We start from the raw sequence: 22,000 nt of genomic DNA on the forward strand, positions 1-22,000 counted from the left end.
CAAGGGAATCAGAAGGCTTAAACCTCTACAGCTGGGTGGAGAGTTGAAAGGCCAACCTGCTCTACATTCTTGCAAGGAGAGGAAAAGTCTTGGTCCTTTCTGTTGACACAGTGGAAAGATTTAGGTATTAGAACTAAATTTTCTCTATTAATATCCCAGATCTAACTTCTATTCTCAAATTTATCTTTGTATGCATGAGTTTCATATCAGTACAATAAGGATAACATGGACTGTATCCTAGGCACTAGGCCTACAACTATTTTTTGTTTGTTTGTTTTGTTTTGGTATTATTTAACTTAGTAAACATGTCAACACTCTGGTATAGATTTTTTTTTCCCCTTCTAAATTCCAGTTCTTATTTTAAAATGATGAAGAAAACAAAAATAAAAACAAAAACAAAAACAACAACCAAGCAACTCAACACATGGATACTTGCTCTGTGTTTGTATGGAGCTTTCCCATGTATCTTTCTCTTTTATAAGGAATGAATGAACTCACCTTAAAGGCCATGTTCATTTCAGATGTTTAAAGAAATATTTGAGAGTAGCCATGATTTTCAAGTGCTTCTTAACCTGAATGTTATTCTTCTGTTTGCAGATCAGGCAAACTTCTGGCAGGGATAGCATGTAAATGTACTCTGCTCTTATTCTGTGCTCAGGGGTGGACATGATAACTCCAGTGTCATGCTCCTTTCCTTAGAATCCTCCTCCTCCTCCTCAGTTCTTCCTGAGCTTCCACTACCACCTTCAACAAATTTGAATTTTGTGTTCACAGTGATGCTAGAAACACAGAAGATAATTTTTTATGTAGATGCACCAACTTCTTAATGACGACCGTATCACTTTACACTGGTCTGAAACACATTTTTCTTTCTCATAATTGTAGCCTCTACATGGTCCTTCTGGCAGCTTTGAGCTTTCCCTTGGAAATCATGCAAAACCAAAATTTTGTAACTTGAGTTTGTTCTCCTGGGGCTTTCACAAAATCCTAAGTTCAGAAAACAGTACTTGTATTTTTGTTTGGATACATTGCAACTGTCAGGGGCAACTTGCTAAATGTCGTAACCATCAGCAACAGCCCAGTACTCCTCGGCTCCCCCACGTACTTCTTGGCTTTCCTGTCCTTCCTGGATGCCTGCTTCTCCACTGTCATTGCCCCGCAAGATGATTGTGGACTCTCCCTATGAGACGAAAGCCATCTCCATTGAGATTGCTTGACCCAGCTCTTTGCTGAACACTTCTTTGCTGGGCTGGAGGTGATTGTCCTCAGAGCCATTGCTTATGATCACTATGTGGCCATCTGTAAGCCCCTACACTACACAACCATCATGAGCTATAGGCTCTGTGGCATTCTGATGGGTATAGACTGGATGGCGAGTTTTCTGCATTCCCTGACAAAATTTTTCTTTACTCTCCACCTGCCCTACTATGGCCCCAATACCATTGATCACTTCATGTGTGATTTGTACCCATTACTGGAGCTTGCCTGCACTGACACTCACATCTTTGGCCTTTTGGTGGTTGCTAACAGTGGGTCTATCTGCATCATAATACTCTCTTTGTTGCTTGTCTCGTATGTTGTCATCTTGCTCTCTCTGAGAACCCATGAAGGGTAGTGGAAAGCTCTCTCCCCCTGTGGATCTCATGTTGCTATTGTGGTTTTCTTCTTTGTCCTCTGCATATTTGTGTATGCATGGTCTGCACCTGTTTTCTCCTTTGACCAAATGGTGACTGTCTTTTACACGATCCTAAATCCTTTGCTCAATCCTTTGATTTACACTTTCAGGAATAGGGAAATGAAAAATGCCATAAAGAAAATATGAAACAGACTGATGGTGGTTTGTAGAGACAAATGAAACATTGAAGTTCAAAAAATTGTGAAGAGTAAAAGTCAGATATTCGAGACAAAATCTTTGCGTGTTTTGTCCTCTTTAATAGGAGCTTATATATTGGAAAAAAAAAAAGAAAAGAAAAGAAAGAGAAAAAGAAAAATGAAAAGACAAAAAGCCAGTAATATGGTGTCAGGAAAAATATTTTCACAGTTAGTTCACTTACCAATTCTGATTTGGTAATTCAGTATTCATAATAAATTAAAAAGTTTTGGAGATTATGTTTACTTAATATGTAAGATCCAGTGAAAAGATTAGGAAGAGAAATTACCCATCAAAACTCTTGCCACTCATCCCATGTTTTGATAAATCTTTGTGGAGTAATGACAAAAAAAAATCTGAGAGATTAGAAACAGAAACTTAAACTATTTCAAGTTAAAAGAAACTTATGTGTAGGATATTGATCTCTCTGATCAATGAAGACAGCATTCAGGACTGAAGAGTGGAAGAGATCAGGAATTCTCATAAACTGAGCAGTATAGGAGATCGTACATCATTTGACTATGTTCTGAAAGAGGAACTCATACCTTGGATTTCATGACCTCACTTCCCCATCTACTCTTATTTATTTTATTTTATTTTTTTATGTTTCAAGAAAAGTTATTGCTTTCTGATATGCTGATATAATTTAATTTTCTTATTTTTTTTTGTCAGTTTCCTCTCATGGACTGTATGCTCTAGTTGAGGCAGGGAATTTTTTTTTCATTATGTATCATAATAGTCTAGAACATCCTTATGTAGGAGTTCAGTGAATAACTATTGAATAAGTGCATAAATGAGGTATCTTCCCATATGCCCCTTTAAGTATATCTGTAACATTAACACACCAAAGTAAAGTTTGGCAAAGGAATGTAGTTATTGCTGATATTAGATTTTGGTAATGGTATCTCTCTCTCTATATATAAAATTTTATATAATATGTATAAAATTATATTTTATATACTTTTATATAAAATACAATTATATGTATATATGTACATACATGTATATATTTATATATATATTTATATAGATAAAATTTCATATATTATATATAAAATTATATTTTATAATCTTTTATATAAAATATAATTATATGTATATACAAAATTCAAGTAGAAAATAAAGCCACTGCTGTCTAAGCATTTTCTCATTCTTCACACTCTGTTCCCTCTTCCACTCTCTGAAAATAATAAGTCTTGCTCCCAATAATCTGAATTTTAATTGTGACTATTTCTTTATTAAAAAAAAAGATTTTATTTATTTGACAGAGGTCACAAGTAGGTAGAGAAGCAGGCAGAAAGACAGGAGGAAGAAGGCTTCCTGCTGAGTAGAGAGCCTGATGTGGGGCTCGATCCAAGGACCCTGGGATCATGACCTGAGCCAAAGGCAGAGGCTTTAACCCACTGAGCCAACCAGGCACCCCTGAACTATTACTGATCCAATTAAAATCATTTCTCTCCTTAAATTTTCATTGTATTAGTTGGGTTTATCTAGCCAGAATTTCTAAATTATTCATTGGAAACCTTCCTTTGTAAGATACAACTTTAAATAAGCAGAGTTTAAATCAGTGCCCTGGTTGATGTTGAGGACAGAGGGGGCTTAAACTAAGACAAACCTCAGTTGGGAACCCTGCAACTGCACTACTGGGTATTTACCTCAAAGATAAAGATGTATCTTTGTACAGAAGGGACATCTGTACCCCAATGTTTATAGCAAAAATGGCCACAGTCGCCAAACTGGAAAGAACCAAGATGCCCTTCAATGGACGAATGGATAAGGAAGATGTGGTCCATATACAGTATGAGTATTATGCCTTCATCAGAAAGGATGAATACCCAACTTTTGTAGCAACACGGACGGGACTGGAAGAGATTATGCTGGGTGAAATAAGTCAAGCAGAGAGAGTCAATTATCATCTGGTTTCACTTATTTGTGGAGCATAACAAATAGCATGGAGGACAAGGGAAGTTAGAGAGGAGAAGGGAGTTGAGGGAAATTGGAAGGGGAGGTGAACCATGAGAGACTATGGACTCTGAAAAACAATCATAGGGTTTTGAAGGGGTGGGGGGTGGGAGGTTTGGGGAACCAGGTGGTGGGTATTAGAGAGGGCACGGATTGCACGGAGCACTGGGAGTGGTGCAAAAATAATGAATACTGTTATGCTGAAAAAAAAAAAAAAAGACAAACCTCAGTTGGCATTTGTTCTATTTCCACACAGTTTCATGATGGGATGAGCATAGTCAAGTGATTTCAGGAAATCCTGGCATTGTTTTGACAGAATTTGGAACCTCAATGTCATCTGGTCTTATGGTGTACAAGAAATTTAATGAGCACTAAAGGTCTTTTGACTCAGAGATTGAAGAATCTTCATGAGATTGTTGACTCAGCTTCTTGCCTTTGGCCACTTCAGGATCTCCTTGCAAACGACCCTCCAAAATTTTCCCACCAGAACTGGAGACCTTAATAATTCTTTAAAATGTAAGGAGTTTGTTTAGGACTTTTGAACAGGGATGTTTAATGCAGGGGCTCGTTCATTGGCTGTTCTTGTTCTCCAGGCAAAGAAATCTTATGACCTTACTGTGTACATCATATGAACATAAAAGAGATTTGGACTTATACTTAAGAGATGTGGATTCTAAGCTCAGTTCTGTTACCAATTAGCTGTGGGAACTTTGTGTGGTATTTCACTTCACTGGTTCTCAGTTTCTCATGTTTAAGTAAGATTAATAAGAACACATGACTATTTCTTCTGTGCTTTCTCTGAGCCAGAGACTCATTCTTTCCCTATGTTAGATATTTTAAGATTTACAGAAGCCTTTTAAAGGTAGGTATTCATATTCCCATTTAATTAATGGGGAAGCTAAGGTTCTAAGATCTTAAGTGACACACCAAACACCATTCTTAGGATTCTTCCAGTCCATTTGTAATAAAAGAGGCCAAGTGTTGGGGTATGATTTCCTCTCAGACATTTATGTGAGATGCCAGGGCTTGAGGCTTGCTGGTTACCAGTAGACCCTTCAGCAAGAGTGCAAAGCATTGTGCAATCATTTGTGAGGACCTCTCACCTCCATTCCTGCCTCCACCTTGTGTCCTTCCCCTGTACCCTGCATGGCTCACCTCATCCCCATTGAAGGTGCCTAGCAGACAGTGACACACTTGGCAGGTGATTCTTGAACCAGAGTGCTGGGTGGTAACATGATTTTCCATTGGAAAAGTAATTTATAATGCAATCTATATCATCTTTGATAGCTTATAACTATTCTCAGGCAACTTTCTGTGTGGATATGAAGAATGGCATATATCTTTCTGTGTGGCTATGTAGAATGGCACACATCTTTTTTTTAAAGACTTATGTATACATTACGTATGGATGTATGTATATATGTACGAATGTATGTATGTATTTGAGAGGGAGAAGAGAGAAAAAAGTAGGGGGAGGAGTAGAGTGAGGGGGACCGCAGGGGGACAAGCAGACTCTGTGCTGAATGCAGAGTCTGACACAGGGCTCGACCTCATGACTCCAAGACCATGACCTGAGCCCAAATTAAGAGTCAGAGACTTAACTGATTGAACCACCCAGTACCCCATGGATGGCACACACATTTAAAAGGAAAAAGAAAACACAGAAGACATGTATTCAAAAATTCCTTCCCTTTCCTTCTTTCCTTTCTTCCTCTCTACATTGACTTAGAAACGTAGTTAAGATTTGGAAAGGGAGTACTGAATATTAATGTTAAAAATTATATATATATATGTATATATATGTAAAATTTTATATATGTGTATATATGTATATATGTGTATATATATGTATATATATGTGAGTGTGTGTGTGTGTGTGTGTGTGTGTGCGTGTGTGTATTTGGGACACCTAGGTGGCTCAGTCAGTTGAATGTCTGACTCTTGATTTCAGCAGTCAGGTCATGATCTCATAGTTAAGAGATTGAGCCCTGTGTTGGGTTCTTCACTGGGTGTAGACTCTGCTTAAAATTCTTTCTTTCCCTTTGCCTTCCCCCCAACAACTCCTGTGCTCTCTCTCTCTCTAAAAAAAAAGTATTCAAAAGAAGAAAGAAAGTTGAAAGAAAGAAAAAAAGAAAGAGAAATTTTTATTACTGGTTGACTTTTCCTAAGAGAAAATGGAAATTAAAGAAGGTAAGAAACTTGCTTAACATCACATAGCAAATAATGGTGAGGCTAGGGCTCATGTCTGTCTATCTGACATAGTTCATGTATCTAAGCCTTTAGGTGGCTTCAACAACTTTCACGCTTCTATAAGAGATGGGCTGAAGCAAAGTTTATGGAGAAGTGAACAGATTTTCCTCTCTTGCAGTTCACAGTGAGTTGAAGCTAACTAATTGGCCCCAAAGCATGTGTTTGCCCATGGACCGTCTGAACAAGTTGACACATTGGACATCCTTTGGGACGGTTGGGAGTAATGGTATTCCTGGAGTTCCTGAGGCTGGATGCCTGCCTTAGGCATTTGTTAACTTGTGTGAGAGTTGCCATAAATATGCAGTGCTGTGGAAGAAATCAGTTACTCATATGTTTTCCAAAGGAGCAACTCTGGGAAGAGAGGGAGCCTCAAAGGAATTTCTCTCTCAGAGTGCAGGGAGAAGGTTCCTTCACAAAGTTTTGAGGAATTGAATTAAGAAATTTCTCTTTTTTATGAACATCTCCCCTACTCCAATCTAGAGCTTGTTGTTTTTGTCTAAATTCGTGTTTTGGGGGTGGAACTATGTGATGTAGGACCACATGCAGCGTCCCTTTTCTGCATAAACTCTCTACATCCCATCACCTCTTGTGATAAAAACATTGATAAATCTCAATGAAGTATAGTTTGCATGTTTTATTCAAGCTTCATATGATTCAGCCTCTAAGTAAATTGAAGTTGAAGATACGAAAAAATTTGCTCTATTGGAAGTCATCTATTTTTTCATAAGCAAAGAGGTAAGCTTTTTAGTCTGTCTGAGATCATTTCCTCACATTCCCTTGTCAAGCCTGATCTGATGGAATCTATATTCAGAGGGTCTTCTAACAAATGGTGAAGTTCCTGGACACTATTTCCACCCATGGGGTACTGAGGTAGTTAAGACTTCCCAAACCTTTGCTGACCTCAGTGCAAGGATTTCCTACTTTTAGATCATCTCTGTTTAATATAGGGGTGGGGTAGAGCAAGAAACTTCAGCATGGCATTGCGGCCAACTTGGGAGAAATTTCTCTCTTGGGGAGGCCCCTGATTTGAAAAGTTTTGGGTCAGTGGTGATGCTTCTGGGCTGGGTATAACTAAGAGTGCACTTTCTACACACTTGGGTTTTTAAAAAAAACCCTGCTTATGACTCACCCCTGCAACTTCTGTCTGGTTTTGGGGTGAGGGACCATGTGTGGGTCAGAAAGAAAGAATTGAAGTCTCCAATGAAAACTCAGGTCAAACGACCCTCTCCAATATGTTTGCTCACCTCCCCTCTTTTGTATGTCTTTTCTATCTTCTCCCCTAACCCTTCTCTTCCTGGTGTCTCCTCACTCTCATTCTCCTCTCTCCTGCTCTGACTCTATGCTCTCCTTGCCCTATCTTCCTCTTCACCATTATTCATTTGGGTATCTAGTTTTCCCTATTCCTCACCATGCAGTTTATAGAACCCGATTTTTACAGAACTGGAAGTTAAGGTATCAGATGGCACCCTTCTCTGATCTTTCAGGATTTACCTTCTCTTGCATGCAATGATGATAGGGATTTGATGTTTTATATGCTGTGGAGGGTGAATACTAGGGACAGAAAATGCTACCTAGTAGCATCCCATTCCTGCTTTAGCCTGACTGTGCTGTACCACAGAAACTTTCTGGATCACAGGTGAAACTCTGCATACAGATTTTTCTGTACATAAAGCAAGGGGCCACACCAAAATTGCAAGAAAATGTGAATGTCAAAAATACTAATAAAAGAGGAATATTGTTTCAGTGATGTTTGAACATTACAGAACAAGAAACATATATAATCTGGGATTGCATAATTCAATTGTGTGTATAATCTAAATATTAAGTATATATATTAAACATATGTATGTATTTAATAAGAAGAAGTATTTATTAATAGAAGAGGTAGAGGTAGAAGTCTATTGACCTGAGAAAACCAAGGGATGTCTTTTGGTAGCAACATAATTTGAAATGTAAAATTTAAACAGGCAAAAAGTTAAAATTATGATTAAGGAGAAGAATAAGCATGCTCTATTACTGTGAAGTCACCCAAAATCTGAAAGATAAGACAGTCTGGGAGTGTGAAGGAATAGTGATTGAATTCAGTGATAGAACTATGAGTGGTGGTGTTGATCTCATAAAATGTGCATATCTTATAAATGCTATTTTCTTGTCTTAATGCCCCAAATCTTCTTTTTGCTTATTTAAAATAGAACAAGATAGAGCTACATCACTTGGATTTACTGATTGTCCATTATTTGCCCCCAATCCTCTCTATTACAACCTTTTAAAGTCACCCAGATGCCCCAGGAATCTAATGTTTTAAAACAAAACAATCATTATTTTTATTCTTTTCTAATGCTGTCAGAGATCGTTGGAACTATTGATCACAGTGTATAGTTATAGCATCTCTAGTTTATCATACAACACTAGTATTATTTTAGCTAAATGGCAAATGAATTTTAAGTTTTATTTAGATAAGGAATTTTATTAGGGTAAATGGGAAGTTTATATTCTATTTAGAGAAACTGAGAGTAAACTTATGGCATACTTGAATTTCAGAGAACTGTGCTGGAAAATCCAGTTTACATATTTAAGGCCAATTCTACACTTCTTTATCATTTTTGAAACTTCACTGACCAGCCAATTGATAATTAAGTGACCGTTGTTCTTTTGAAATCAAAATTCACTTGGTATTATCACATATGGTTTTATGTAATTCTTATATCAGTAATGATCTTATCTAAAGATGTGTTATCCTTCTGATTTGGTTGAAAACTGGCTGAGGAAATATTTATATGCCCCCTTACATAGATTGAAGATATTAGTATGTACTTAGTATATATTGGTAACTACTTTGCTTTGTTATTGATTCATTGAAGGATTGTTGATTTATCAGAAAGAGCTTCTCAAAACTCATATTAAAATAAATTCTACATTATTTGAAATCAATATTAAAATGTACAGAAATATTGTAGACAGAATAAAGATAAATTGTACTAATTTCCTAAATGGAAGCATTAGAAGAAAGTATAATTATGGCTGCCATGAAGCTGAATTAGGAAGTAATTTCTTCTTAAAGCATAATCCAAGCAAGGTACTCAAGAGGTCAGGAATAATAAAGGCAAACTGGTGACCAAATCAAGAAATGTTTATTTTAAGAGAGAGTCTCCAATTTTAAAATAATAAGGGATAATCTTTTTCAGTAATTCAGCTGCATTTACATTGTAAATACATCATACACATAGGTATATCCTTAATAAAGTATCTATTAGGGTGTCTAATTGTCAAATGAAGATAAAGCTTCAAGACCTTGAAGTGACCTAATCAAAATCATACAGCAAAGTCATTAGTTCTCAGAACTTGGCAGAACTAACCATTACGTGAGAGCTTTATTACCCCTGAAAATCTCAGTCCACATAAGAAGACCTTCAGTTAATGCTCATTGTTAAAGCATGGGCATAACATTAAAAAACAAAAACCAAGTTTCCCAAGTGATTTCAATATATGAAAAACTGAGAGCCATTGGTTTATGTGTTGATGGAATTAGAACTATATAAGTGCAATTTTGAGTCCAATTTCATCACCATAGCCAGGTCACTATTTCCCCAATTTTCTCTGCAGATGAATAGCTTCTACATTCCCTGTAACCATGGAATTGAATAGCAGTGTGAGTGAATTCATTCTGCTTGGGCTAACCCAGAATGTTCTGAAAGAGAAAGTCGTGTTTGTGGTCTTCTTCTTTCTATACCTTGCAACTCTGATGGCAAATTTACTGATTATGATGACCATAAGATACAGCCGGACACTTGGGAGCCCCATGTACTTCTTCCTTTTCTACTTATCCTTTGCTGATACCTGCTTCTCAACAACCACTGCTCCTAGGTTGATAGTAGACTCTGTATCTGAGAAGAAAGTCATCTCCTACAATGAGTGCATGACCCAGATTTTTGCATTTCACTTCTTTGGGTGCATGGAGATCTTGGTGCTCGTCCTCATGTCCTTAGATCGCTATGTGGCTATTTGTAAGCCCCTGCGGTACACAACTATCATGAGCCACCGTGTCTGTGGTACAATGGTGAATCTGGCCTGGGTGGTATCTTTTATCCATTCTTCTTCACAGATTTTCTTGGCTTTGAAACTACCATTCTGTGGACCCAATGTTATCGATAATTATTTCTGTGATATGCCAACTTTGTTAAAACTTGCTTGCATGGACACTCATTTAATTAATTTACTCATAGTTTTTAATAGTGGGGCGATCTGCATGGTAAGTTTCATTGTCCTGCTTACCTCTTACATTTTTATCTTACATTCTCTGAATAACCAGAGTGCAGAAGGAAGAAAGAAAGCCCTCTCTACCTGCACCTCCCACATTATCGTTGTCATCTTATTCTTTGTCCCATGTATATTCACATATGATCGTCCTGTAACTACATTTCCAATGGACAAGATGGTGGCTGTGTTTTACACTATTGGGACACCCTTGCTCAACCCTCTGATTTACACTCTGAGAAATGCAGAAGTGAAAAATGCCATGAGGAAGTTATGGTGCAACAAACTCTAACTTGAAATGGAAAAACAAACAAACAAAACAAAGCAAAACAGAAGACTCCAATTTCTAATCCTGTAACAGCTTAAATAAGATTGGGTTGATAGAAATCATTTCTATGTTTTCATCCCAGTGTGGACAATTGAATCTTCTCCCAGTAGGTTGTTTGTAGATATAGTAGAATGACCACAGAGCACAGACCCATTTCATTTTGAGTCAGCATCATACACTGCCACACTATCAAATACAGTAGTATTTGTGGGAGGTAAGCCCAATTCCCCTTTTTGCTGTCTGCACAGCAGATTGTGAGGCAGCCCTTGTTTCATCTATCACCTTAGCTCCCTCCTTTGTACATTATCCTGGGTTGTGTTTCTCTTTTCCATGGTTCTGAGCTGGGTTGAAAGACTGGTCCCTAATTTTGACTGGCCTATTTTGTTGGAAAATCAGTTTTGACACTACTAAATCTTGATCTTTTCTTTTCTGGCTCAATGATGAATATCCTCAAGTCAGTACAAGAAGCTAATGATCCCACAGGACCATAATATCAACTAATTAAGCTATTTGTCACTTGTCTTCCCTTTGTAACTTCTGTAAAATTGGCCTTTTCTTTTTCTTGTCTCTTGAGCATGTTCAAGGATATAACTCATGACCTTCTATTCAAATAGTATAATTCTAGCTATAATAAATAAATTCATTGTGTTGATCCACAATTTCTATGTACTTTAATATCTTTTTTCTTTGTTATTCATGCTTACCATTATTTAATCAAATTTTAATGTCATATACATTTCTCATATAAGTCCACAAGCATTTCCCTAATTGTTGGTTGGTGAATCTGGGACAATTTTATCCAATCCTGAGTGTTATATTATAAAAACAAACGCCTCCTGTATAAGAGCACACATATGAGAAAAGCAGCAGTTGACAGAGAAAATAGAGTTAATGTTACAATATTTCATCCAAAAGAAGAATATACAAGGGATTGTTTCATAACTAGTGGATAAGATTGCTTGGTTGCCTGGCATGGCATGCACATTTCTGGGTTGAGAGAGATGTTTCAGGTTATGGTTTATTGAATTCTACCTTTATTAAGCAAAGTTTGCATGGCAATTTGACTTTCTATAGAGATTTCCCTCTTTGGAGAGAAAAGTCTTGACTAATGACTAGAATAATCACATTAGTGTTTTGATTTATATTTTTCACGTATGTCATTAGACTTACATTCTATTTCAGGTACTGTTAATGAATGAGTAGGGACAACCATAGTCATTTCCTGTGAGAGTGGGCAATGAGTCTCTGTCTGAGAATAAATATAATCAAGACTATTTTGCTACAGATCTGTAGCAAAGAAGCTACAGTTCGAGCTTGAAGTGTGGCAGATGAATCCGTATAAATCCATTCTGAGAGGCTTTGGTTGAGTAAGCCTCCTTGAGGATAAAGGTCAAATTCCATACTCTGACAATGAAAGTTTGGAAGACTTACTTAAAGTTCATCTCCTGTACTGGAAAATCCCTCAATGTACAAATCCTGTAGAGGTTCCTGGGTAACTGAGTCAGTTAAGCATCTGACTCTTGGTTTCTGCTCAGGTCGTTTTCTCATGGGTTGTGAGACCTAGCCCCTTTTAGGGCTCCATGCTCAGTGGGAGTCTGCTTCAAGATTTTCTAGCTCTGTCCTTCCCCCTACTTTCATGCTTGCTCTCTCTCTCTCAAATAAATAAATAAATCTTAGAAAAGTACAAATCCTGTAGATGATGAGACAGGAATTTCTTGGTTGGTAACATAAGGCATCAATAAGCTACTTGCCTTACCACATTTGCCACAAATTTAGCTTTGCTATAAATTGCTATATTTTGGTATTGCTATAGAAACAGAGAGGAAGAACAGAAAAGAGAATGAACAAGTAGTGATGAAAGTGAGATTATGAAGGAGAGAAGGCTTTTCAGCTTCAGTTTTAGGAACTTCACTAGGTGAATGTTTGTGGAAGATCACTGATAATCAGGAAGCTTTTTTTTTTTTTTTCTATTTTTAATCAGTTCTCTTTATCTGAGATTTCTCTGAAAGTACATGTATTTAGGAAACGAAAGCTCAGAGGAAAAATTTCATTTCCTATGTTATATTAAAAGTAAAATAAAATCAAGGGTCTTTGTGGCTTTACATACTGTCTCTATGCTGATGACTCACAAATTTGCATTTCTACTACAGACCTCCTCCTTGAATGCCAGACTTGTACACTCAACCACTTGCTTGATACTTGCTTTCATATATTTATAGATATCTTTATATTTAATGACTGATTTTTTCCCTTTCAAAAGTCAGTTTAATATGCTAGACACCTGTGTGTGTATAAATTAACAATTCAATATTAGATATTTTTAAATTTATAGATAGATACTCTTTGAAAGGACAGTTATATAATCTTGACATACAGTCCCTCTGGGTGGAACTACCTAAACTCTGATTTTTAAAAAATCTAGTAAAGATGATTAGCCTAAAGTATTTCTGTCAGGTTACATTTTTCTTTTTGATTTGTGTTAAATGTTCTATTTGATTCTTTCTAGCAACTTGACTAAACAATTTATTTTCAGGGTAGGCATGTAAAGCAGGTTAAAAAGGCATAGTATTCAGGTGCCTGGGTGGCTTAGTTGGTTGGGTGACTGCCTTCAGCTCAGGTCATGATCCTGGAGTCCCAGGATTGAGTCCCATATCAGGCTCCCAGCTCCAAGGGGATTGTGCTTCTCCCTCGGACCTTTCCCCCTCTCATGCTCTCTCTCATTTTCCCTTTCTCAAATAAATTTTTTTTTTAAATGGCATAGTATTTAGTCCACTTAAATTGTACATGACTTCACCTGGAAGATCTTTTTAGCATAATTAAACAGTCATGGTAAAAACTGCCTTCCTGAAACACAAGATTCCTGAAACATCTGAGCCTGGGCTGTTACACTTTCACATAAAGAAGCATGGTTCTACTAGAATAATGATAATTTTAAAATGTTAACTGTTTTCCTTTAGTATCTTTAAGGCATAATTTATACTGTGGTGTTTGTACTCAGAAGACAGCAAAGATGATGAATTCCAGAGTGACTGTACTGAGGAGTCTTAGGTCAAATTGAGCAAAACTAGGCTGATGTGGTTTAGTGCAAGCTGTGACCCTTGGCTGGGCTCATGATGTAGTATCTGCTCAGCCACATCAACTGTTTGTTGCTGTGAGGTGTCAGGGCAATTACCTTTCTTTTCTTATTTTTTTTTTAAGATTTTATTTATTTATTTGACAGAGGGGGACACAGCAAGAGAGGGAACACAGGCAGAGGGAGTGGGAGAGGGAGAAGTTGGGCTTCCCTTGGAGCAGGGAGCCTGAGGTGGGGCTGGAAATCAGGACCCTGAAATCATGATCTGAGCTAAAGGCAGGTGCTTAATGATTGAGCCACCCTGGTGCTCTGGGTGATTACATTTCTTTAGTGTTGTGCAAATTGCACATTTGCATTCAGAGTGAAAATGCACATTCCATTACTGCTAGGTTTTGCTATCAAATCTGGTGAAATTCTTTCATGAGACAGTCATGTTGGGAAAGCTTCCTGGGAAGCAGGTGTTCATAGGAACATCAGTTTGAGCTCTGAGGTGGTGTATGCCTGAATCTTTACATTTCCAAGAGCAGGAGAAATCAGTATCCTCTCATCACTCCATGTGTGTCCAATATAATGCAACATCTACCTCAGTACACATCTTTTTGTTCTTTCTTTTCCTTTCTGTTCCTTTTCTTTTCTTAAGATTTTATTTATTTATTTGAGGGAGAGAGAACACACAAAATGGGGGAGTGGGATAAGGAGTAGCAGGCTCCCCGCTGAGCAGGGAACTTGAATCAGAACTCTTTTCCAGGGTCCTGGGACCATGACCAGAATAGAAGGCAGATGACTAACTGACTAAGCCACCCAGGTGCCCCCTACTTCTTTTTTTTAAATAAAAAAATCTTGTTATTATTGATATTAATTTATATTAATGTGTATATTAACATACCAATATTAATAATTAATCTTTATATTAATATCTTTATCATTTAATATTAATATTAATATTAATAAATAATAATTATTTTTAATAAAATCTTTTAAAAAGATTTTATTTATTTATGTAGGGGAGAGAGGGACAGTGAGCAAAGCAGGGGGTAAAGGGTAGAGGAAGGGGAGAAGTAGACCCCTCCCTGAGATGGGCTTGAAACATAGAGGATCCCCCCGTAAGATAGTTCCAGCACATTCTACACGATTAACCTGGTTTTGATCAGGTCTGTTAGGGGTATCACAATGGTGAAAATCATGTCTGCCAGATTCCCAGCCATGGTGGAGTCCACTTGGAAATAAGGCCCAGGTCATCTGTGAATAGTTACTAAACTTTTAGTAGACATGGTGTTGCAAGGGAAGAGGTGCAGTGATGGTCCTCTGTGTCCCTTCCAGGTCCTAAACTCCCTGTGTCTCCAGGACCCCTCCCCAGGAACCACCACCAGGCTGAGCACATCTACTGGCCCCATCCAAGCCAGGGAGATCAACAGTGACTAATTGTTGTCACAGTCAAACACCTGTGGCCTTCCCCAGACAATTCCATCCTTCTAGTTTCTCAGGCCAAAATCATGGAAATCCAAACAATTGATAATATCACAGCTCACAACTAACCTGTTAGAAAAACATTTGTTTGCCTTCAAAATATATGCAGAATATGATCTCTTTTATACACCACGTCTCCTTCCATCCTATTGTGAGCTGCCATCATCTCTCACTTCCATCATAGTCATGAACTCAGAATTGTCCCTCCTTCCACGCTGCAGTGATTCCATTTTTCTCATAGAAAAAGACCAAATTTTTACAATGATTTGACCTTCTATTGCTCCTTTGGTCCCTTCTGGTACTTCGATACTTGCTCCCTTAGCTACAGACATACTGGTTGGCTTTCTTGCAATTTCGTGGACATCAGGCAGACTTTCCTTACTTAAAATATGGGAGATTGCCCAATAGCTTCATCTACTTATGACATTATTCTAATTTCTCCTCAGTGAGGTCTTCCTTATGGTTATTTAATACCAAATTCTTATTAGCATGCCTGATCTTTTCATTCTTTTTTAAATATTTTTATTTTTTTATAAATATATAATGTGTTTTTATTCCCAGGGATACAGGTCTATGAATCGCCAGGTTTACACACTTCACAGCACTCACCATAGAACATACCCTCCCCAATGTCCATAACCCCATGATCTTTTTATTCTTTTTTGCTTTTCCTTTTTTTTTTTTTTTTTCCCCTTTCAGAGAGGTAGTGGTTTGGGGCAGAGGGAGATAGAAAATGTTAAGCAGCCTCCATGCCCTTTGTTGTTTCTGTATATTATCTCTTTTCCTGTCCAGTCTATGTTACTTTTGGGCTCTCTCTTCACACAAAGGATCCCCCTTAATATTTCTTGAAGGGCTGGTTTAGTGTCACAAATTCTTTTAGTTTCTGTTTGTCTTGAAAGCCTTTTATCTCTCCTTCTCTTTATCTCTCCTATCTTATTCTGCTTCTATGACAGCCTTGCTGGATAAAGTAGTCTTGGTTGCATAGTTTTTCGTGTAGCACCCTGAATATATCATGCCAGACCTTTTCTGGCCTGCCAGGTGTCTGTGGATAGGTCTGTTGCCCGTCTCTGAAGTTTCTTCCATGTAGGTTAAGGAAGTCTTGTTCTGAGCTGGTTGCAGGACTTTTGCTTTGTCTCTGAAATTTGCAAACTTCACTATTACATATTGTGAGGTGTTGACCTATTTTATTGATTTTGAGGGAAGTTCTCTTTCTCTCCTGGACTTGAAAGTCTGTTCCTTCCCCAGAGTAGGAATGATATCTCATATACTTTGCTTCTAAATACTTACTGCCCCTCTTTTTCTTTCCTCTTCTTCTGGGACCCCAATTATTCTAATATTGTTTTGCTCCATGGTATCAATTTTCTCTCGAATTTTTCCTTGTGATTCAGTAGTTGTTTATCCCTCTTTTTCTCAGTTTCTTTATTTTTTATCATTTAGTCTTTTATGTCACTGATTCTATCTTCTGCCTCATTTACCCTGGCAGCTAGAGGCTCCATTTTTTATTTCATCTCATGAATAGCCTTTTTAATTTAAACCTGGTTAGATTTTTGTTCTTTTATTTCACCAGAAAGGGAGAATCTTGTAGCTTCTATGCTTTTTTCAAGCCCAGATAATATCTTTTCTTTTTAAGATTTTATTTACTTTTATTTGACAGGGACAGAGACAGTGAGAGAGAGAATACAAGCAGAGGGAGTGGGAGAGAGAGAAAATGGCTTCCTGCTGAGCAGAGAGCCAATGCAGGAATCAATCTCAGGACCTTGGGATCATGATCTGAGTGGAAAGCAGACACTTAATGACTAAGTCTCCTGGAATCCCCCAGCTAGTATCTTTATATTCATTGTTCTGAACCCTACTTCCAGCATCCTACTTAGGTAGACTCTGATCTGGTTCCTGACTGTCAGTATGCCTCTTGTTCTCTTTTCTGGTATTAGTTCTTCCATTTTATCAGTCTGTCCAGAGTAGGATAGATGAATGAAAGAACAGCATACTAAAAGAGCAATAACCCCAGAGAAATGTACACTAAACTGTTAACCTGTTCAGAAGAGACAGAAACTGGAAAAAGAGAGATAGAGAGAGAATCAGAGAGAGAGAGAGAAAGAGAATGAAATAGTTGAACAGAACAAATCAATACACTAGATCCTGGGTGTATTTTGGTCTGTTTGTTAGAAGAAACTAGATCCTCATATTTTCAAGAAAGGAAAACTTATATATATATATATATATATACAAAAATAAAATAAAATACAATGAAAAGATAAACTATACATATGGAAATTAAGATTAAAAAATACTTTAAAAAAGTGTGGATAAAACAAGAAATTAGTTGAAAAGGAAAAAAAAATAAATCAAAGGTCTAAAGAATCATGGGAAAAAGCACAAATCCTATATACTTTTTCCCCTAGCACTGGGTTTTTGCAGTTCTGGTTGATCAAGAAACTTGATGTTAGTTGGATAATCCTGCTGGTCTTCTGGAAGAGGTCATGTTATTCTGACTCTCAGATGTCTTTGTCCAGGGTGGAGTTGCACTGAGTTTGCCAGGGGTTTGGGCTCAGTTTCAGTGGCACCAGATTGCTCTATGTGGGTTTTGTTCCATGAAGGCTTTCCCACGGCTTTAGAAGATGAGAATGAAATGGCAGCAGCCTGATCGTCAGTCGTGGAGAGGATAGTTCATGCTTTTCACCCTTTAGTGAGCCCTCAGAGAAGAGCACTCAATCACTCCAGTCTGTGTTTTCTCTAGTTTGTGACCAAGAATTTCTATCTCAGGCACACAACCCCATTTCTAGTGTCCAAACATTACGGACAGCAGCAGGAGGCACCAGTACTGTTCCTACCAGGGAGGGGAGAGGGGAAATCTCTCCATAGTTCTCCCACTTGCTGGACCCCTGACAAGAGACTTGGTCACCAGAATGTGCTACAGTTTGCAGTTTATGGCAACACTGAGCAGAAAGCTGGTGCCTGGGCTCATTGTTTGCTACTACCTGGGAACTCTGGTGCAGTAAGGCATCCCCATTCTTTTTGTGACCCTGGGGATCCTGAGACCACATTGTCCCACCAGGGATTTTGCCTCACTTCACCCCTTGAGCGCCTTTCAGGCAAACTTCTAAAGGTTTTAATTTTGTGCTCTGTTACTTATACCATTTTTCAGCACCCAGCTTACAGAGGCTTCCTCCTCCCAGGGTTTATCTTCCCAGAGATTACCTTGGATTCATGTCTCTGCAGCTCCTACCCTGCAAAACACTGTCACTTTTCCACTTGTAGAATTGTTAACATTTCTTTTCTCAGGTCTCCAGGCGATTTTGCAGGTGTTCAGAATGATTTGATATATATTTAGCTGATTTCCTGGGACCAGATGAAATTAGGGTCCCCTACTCCTCCACCGTCTTAACTCTACCCCCAGTCTGCAGCTTTACAGATGTGGTCAGAGTAGTCTTCATGGAGGACATCACATTTGAATAGATAGTTGAATAAGGGAAGTATGTCACCCATGTGGATATACACAGCAGAAATGTGTTGGAAGGTTTGAATCCAGTGAGATGGGAACACAGAGAGTATTAGATGATGTCAGAGAAGGATTGGTGAGTCCAAATCATGCAGAGTCTTGTAGGTTACATTTAATGACTTCATTTGTGATGAGAGCAACAATGGAGTACCGCTGGAGAGCACTGAGCAGAGAAAAGACTTGGTGTAGGACATCAAGGTGGATAGTGGGTGAAACACTGAAAGGTTTGAGAATAAACCAGTCATGGCAAGCACTGAGCAATCTGTATAATTGTTCAATCCAAAAAAAAAAAAAAGGTGCGTTTTATTGGATTTAAACTATAACAATTTCACTTTTTTAAATTTTTAAATAAACATATAATGTATTATTAGCTCCAGGGATACAGGACTGTGAATCACCAGGTTTACACACTTCACAGCACTCACCATAGCACATATACTCCCCGATGTCCATAACCCCACCACCCTCCCCCTGCACTCCTCCCCTGGCTCCCACATTTTCTCTTGTAACATTAAGAGTCTCTTTTGGTTTGTATCCCTCCCTATCCCATCTTGTTTCATTTATTCTTTTCCTAACCCCTACCTCACCCCACCCATTGCATCTCTACTTCCTCATATCAGATCACATTATAGTTTATATTTATCATCAGTAGAGATCATATGATAGTTGCCTTTCTCCAACTGACTTATTTTGCTAAGCACAATACCCGCTAGGTCTATCCCTGTCATCTCAAATGGCAATATTTCATTACTTTTCATGGCTGCATAGTATTCCATTGTATATATATACCACCTCTTTATCCATTCATCTGTTGATGGACATCTAGGTTCTTCCCATAGTTTGGCTGTTGTGGACATTGCTGCTATAAACATATGGGTGCACGTGCCCCTTCGGATCACTACATTTTACAACTTCATTTTAAAATAGAAAAAATGTAAAAGAATTTTTATTTCTCCTTTCTATACCTTCTTTCCTTACTTACTAACTTAATGACTTCAAAATATTTTAGAACATATAGAAATTTTAATTAGTAGTTTCCATTGTAATAATCTATGTTTTATTAGCATCATTAAAATGGATAATAATTATTATATCTGTAGTAAGATTTTCTAGAATAGGAAGCTGGGAGAAGTTAAGAAACTTGCCTAAAGTCACAGAGACATAAATCATGAAACTAGAATTGAACGTTGTTACCTTCGTTGAAATATACTAGGGCTAAGAGATTTGTGTTTATTTAGAAAAGTCTGGACATAAAGAGCAGGGTCTTTGGAAAATTTTAGTACTCTATGCCTCAGAATGACTTTAAAGGTGTCCTTTTTTCCTTAGAGCAGGGACATAAGTGAAGCAGTTGGTAACTGAAATAAGCGGGTTCCCTTCGAGGGACTAGGAGGGGAGAAGGGTTTGGGGACAGAATCTGCCTGTTGACAGGTTTGTCTAGGATTCCTTGGCACCATGGTTTGCTGTGATACAGCATTGCCTGAGCTAAGTAGTTTATAGAGCATATCATTTAGGGTTGGGTGGGAGGGACAGAGTCCTTATCCCTCCAAAGACTGGGTATTTGTCATAGGATCTTCCTGATATGAGGAAGTTGAGAGGCAAGGTGGGAGGGTTGGGGGTTAGGGAAGGAAAAAACAAAACAAGATGGAATCAGGAGGGATACAAACCATAAGAGACTCTTAATTTCACAAAACAAACTGATGGTCATTGGGGGAGGGGGTAGGGAGAGGATGGTTCGGTTATGGACCTTGGAGAAGTTATGTGCTATGGTGAATGCTGTGAAATGTGTAAACCTGGAGATTCACAGACCTCCAACCCTGGGGCTAATAATACATTATATGTTAATAGAAAAAAAATAAAAAATAAAAACAGACTGTGTATTTGTGAACCTCTCTAAAGTCCCTATAACTATCTGATGGAGGAAGAAATGTTTCATGCATGTGTTCTGCCAGGGAATTGTTCTGGGGTAATACAGCTGGCTTTAGAGATGTTTCTGTCACAGAGCAGTGAGGATATTTACTTTTTATGCTAGAAAGTTCTAAGAGTAGCAGTAATAAACTTTCTGCTGGTATTACAGACCCTTCAGAAGAGTGTAACTCAAGCCTTCTAGAAAAGACTGGCGGCTGTGGAGTATCTTCTCTCCCCATAGATCCTGCAGTGGAAAGCTGAGTAGATGTACCTGAGGTACAGTTTACATGTTGCAAACACACTGCACATGATTCATCTTCAAAATAAATCAGAATTGCGAGAGCAAAAAATATGAGCTCTCTATTGGACCTCATCTCCTTCTGTATAAGAAATAAAGTACGTTTTCAAGCCCAACTAAAGAAAGTCCTTTATCTTCCCTCTCATTAGGGACTGGGTATTTCGGACAGTTTCCATTTTGTAGTTCTGTCTCCTGAGAAGCATGAAGTTCCAGAAACATATTTCTCTCATTGATGAGAAGATTCTGATGTGTCAGGGTTCCCGGCTTTCACTGGCCTCTGCTTGATGCAGCACTGCCTCAGGAGTATTTCTTATGGAAAGCAGGGTCCATTGAAGGGGCAGATATAGTCTCTGCTGGTGGACTTCTTATTTGCAAAGTTGAAGGTCAGGAGAAGGAAAGAATGTATACTGACCACATGCAATTGGTATGCATTGATACTGTTGATACCATGATTCTATGACACTATGATCCTGGTTGTTCTGATATTAATGATACTGTTGACTGCCAAAACCCACTGGCACCTATGAATTACATTCTCTTACTGCTTTTGGAATGATATATGGAGAGGATGAATGAGAAGCAAACTCTCTAGCAAAGTCCTAGGAGGAAGCATTCTTTATCTCTAGCAACGTTCTTTACACAGCCTTGGACTGGGGTTTATATTTAAGTATAAATGTAAGTGCTGGGTTTTTTTTTGGACACATCTTAAAATTTACATCCATTTGATAATCAGGACATATACTGAACACACCAATGGTTTTCTTCCTTACCTGTTTATGGTTTCTGACTTTATACTGGCTATACTGTTATAGTTGTAGTCTGATGTTTTGTATGGTGTTGGAGGGTGGAGTGTACAAGAAGGATAAGTTGCCATGGAGCACAAAAGCTACAGATCTGGTACTGGTTTCTTTTTGACTGCTCTCTGCTAAACTGCCTTCCAGCCTAGCCTATATTGCACACAATAGATTAGTGTGAACTTGCCTTAGGATATATAAAATCAAGTGAACAAAGATATGAAAGCAAAAGAAAGAAGGCTACAATTAAGGGTTAAAAGGCATTATATTATTATATTATTAAGGGTTAATTAAGGCATG

At 38.0% G+C, this 22,000-nt stretch overlaps 1 protein-coding gene and 1 pseudogene across 1 annotated transcript; both read left to right on the forward strand.

Moving 5' to 3' along the window:
• Positions 1–931: 931 nt before the first annotated feature.
• LOC116599398 lies at positions 932–1,822 on the forward strand (annotated as a pseudogene).
• A 7,891-nt stretch (positions 1,823–9,713) lies between these two features.
• LOC116599396 (olfactory receptor 4C11-like) lies at positions 9,714–10,628 on the forward strand. Its single transcript, XM_032359212.1, has one exon. The coding sequence runs from the start codon at positions 9,714–9,716 to the stop codon at positions 10,626–10,628; it is 915 nt and encodes a 304-aa protein (XP_032215103.1).
• The last annotated feature ends 11,372 nt before the right edge of the window (positions 10,629–22,000 follow it).

Source organism: Mustela erminea, chromosome 9 (genome assembly GCF_009829155.1).
Source record: "Mustela erminea isolate mMusErm1 chromosome 9, mMusErm1.Pri, whole genome shotgun sequence".
Taxonomy (NCBI): Eukaryota; Metazoa; Chordata; class Mammalia; order Carnivora; family Mustelidae; genus Mustela; species Mustela erminea.